Source organism: Athene noctua, chromosome 2, assembly GCF_965140245.1.
Source record: "Athene noctua chromosome 2, bAthNoc1.hap1.1, whole genome shotgun sequence".
NCBI classification, from domain to species: domain Eukaryota; kingdom Metazoa; phylum Chordata; class Aves; order Strigiformes; family Strigidae; genus Athene; species Athene noctua.
In genome coordinates, this window is record NC_134038.1 from 140,194,906 (window position 1) to 140,197,220 (window position 2,315).

At 67.0% G+C, this 2,315-nt stretch overlaps 1 protein-coding gene across 1 annotated transcript; it reads right to left on the reverse strand.

The window, feature by feature from the left end:
- Positions 1-1,516, reverse strand: HOXA13 (homeobox A13). The gene is made up of 2 exons (XM_074898079.1): positions 844-1,516; positions 1-245 (listed from the first exon to the last, which is right to left on the reverse strand). Exons 1-2 carry the CDS (start codon positions 1,514-1,516, stop codon positions 1-3), a joined length of 918 nt encoding a protein of 305 aa, XP_074754180.1.
- Positions 1,517-2,315: the final 799 nt, after the last annotated feature.

A 2,315-nucleotide genomic window follows, 5' to 3' on the forward strand; every position in this document is an offset into this window, starting at 1 on the left:
TTAACTGGTAGTCTTCAATTTGTTGATCACTTTTTTCTCTTTGACCCTTCTGTTTTGGAACCAGATTGTGACCTGTCTCTCTGACAGATTTGTAGTCGCCGATATCCTCCTCCGTTTGTCTTTGGTTATGAATTTATTTGTAGCGTATTCCCTTTCGAGTTCTTTTAACTGGACCTTTGTGTAAGGCACTCGTTTCTTTCTCCCACGCCTGTACGAGTTCGCATCCGAGGGATGCGAAACGACGTCTGGAACAGAAAAACCATGCAGGCAAGCGTTAGAAAATCGCTCGAACCGCTCAGGACATCTTCAAGTGGCACAGGGGTCAGAGTTACAGCGCACTCCTCCGCCTGCCCCGCTCCAGCCTAGCTACTTAAAGCCCGGCTCAGCACTGGGGATTCCTCTTTCCTGGCGGCCGCGGACAGCTTTTAGGCACGGAAAGGCTCGCCTCTGTCAGCCGGACAGACAACAACAACAAACCCCGCGGAGCCCGGCAGGGGACTCTGGGGAGAATCGCGCGGGGGCTGCAGCGATTTACCCGGCCCGCGTGCTCCGGGGTTTAGGGCAAATAAGACCGCAGAGCTCCCCGCCGCCCTTTTCAGCTGTTTCCTCTCCCGGGGCCGGCGGCGGGGCCGGTGGGGGGCGGGGGGCGGCACCGGGCCCGCTCCAGAGCCGCCGGGGCATGTGCGGCTCGGGCCGGGCCGGCTCCGGGGAGCGCGGGCGGGGCGGGAGAGGGTCGGCCCGGGGGTGATCCTGGAGCCCTGCCGGCGGGATACCCGGGAGGGGCGAGCGGGGAGGGGTTGGGGGGGAGGGGGGGAGGCAGGGGTAGCCATGCAGGTGTATTACCCGGGAGGGTGGATTTCCAGAGGTGAGGCGGCTGGCTCTGCTCCTTGGGGCAGTACACTTGCCCGTTCCACCCGTTGGTGATGGCCCAGGGCTGGTAGCTGTCCATGGGGAGCAGGGGGTCGTGGCGCGGCTCGCCGGGGCCGCCGATGGCGGGCACCACGGGCATATCCAGGTAGCCGGGCACCGGCTGGTAGGGCCCGGCGGCGTAGCCCTGGTAGAAGGCGAACTCCTTGGCCCGCGACGTGAACTCCTCGCCGGAGACGGAGGTGTCCATGTACTTGTCGGCGAAGGTGGAGGCGGGCTGGGCGCAGGACTTGATGGCGTTGTGGTGGGTCATGCGGCAGGGGTAGTAGCCGCTGCCGAAGTAGCCGTAGGGCAGCGCGGCGCCGGAGGAGCTCTGCACGGCGGCCGAGCAGGGGCTGCACTGCTTGACAGCGGGCTCGGCCATACCGGCGGCGGGGGCCTCGCTGGAGGTGTAGGCGGCGGCGCTGGGGGCGGCCAGGGGCGCGGGGTGAGCCATCAGGTTGCGGCAGGGGTTGGCCGCCGCCGCCGCGGCGAAGTTGCTGCCGGCGTGAAACCCGTCCATGTTCTTATTGATCTCATCCAGGCTGTTGTCGTAGAGGAACATGACGGGCTCGATCCAGCGGGGGTGGAGGAGCACGGAGGCTGTCATAGCCCGCTCCGCATTGAGACTAGTGGCTCTTTTTTAAAAGCCCCAAAGACTGAAAAAAGAGATACTCAATCTCCGGGACTTGACCAAGGCTGACGCGCCAGTGTCGCGCCAGGCCGGCCCTCATTGGGCCGCCCGCCCCCACGTGATATGCAAAGCAGCTGATAAACATCTGAAGGAATAAAGTGAAGATAATTAAATAACGCAATAACCGCGCGGGGCCGGGTCCCGGCCCGGGGGCGCGGGCACGGGCGCGGGCACGGCGCGGTCCTGCCGCCGCGCGGGGCGCGGGCGCCGAGGAGGGGGGGGCGGGGGGGCCCGCCCGTCCGCCCTCTCTCTCTCCCTCCCTCCCCTCCTCCCTTCTTCCTCCCTCCGGCCCTCCCTCCCCTCGCCACCGAGGCGTGAGCATTTTGGCCCCGTTGTTGCCGCGGCGCGTTCCCCGAGGTGCGGAGCTCCCCCCCCGGCACCCAGCCCGATTTCTTCCCTGCGCCGCTTTCCGAGGGCCCTCCCCGCCCCCAGGGCCGCGGGAGCCCCGGAAGCCTCCCTCCTCCTCCCCGGGGGGCGGGAGTGGGGAGCTGAGCCGTCCCCCCCGACCCCCTTCTTCCCCCGGTCTGAACCGCCACCTCTCCCCGGGGAGCGCCGGCGGGGCCCCGGCCCGGAGGCGCGGGGAGTCCCCCGCAAGCTGCGGGCGGAGAAGCCATCCCCGGCCTCACGCCGGGCCAGATAAGGCTCTCGAAGCGGAGCCTCCCGGGGTCCTTTCTGGGTGTTTTCTTCCTTCCTTCCCGCCCGTCGAAAGCCCAAG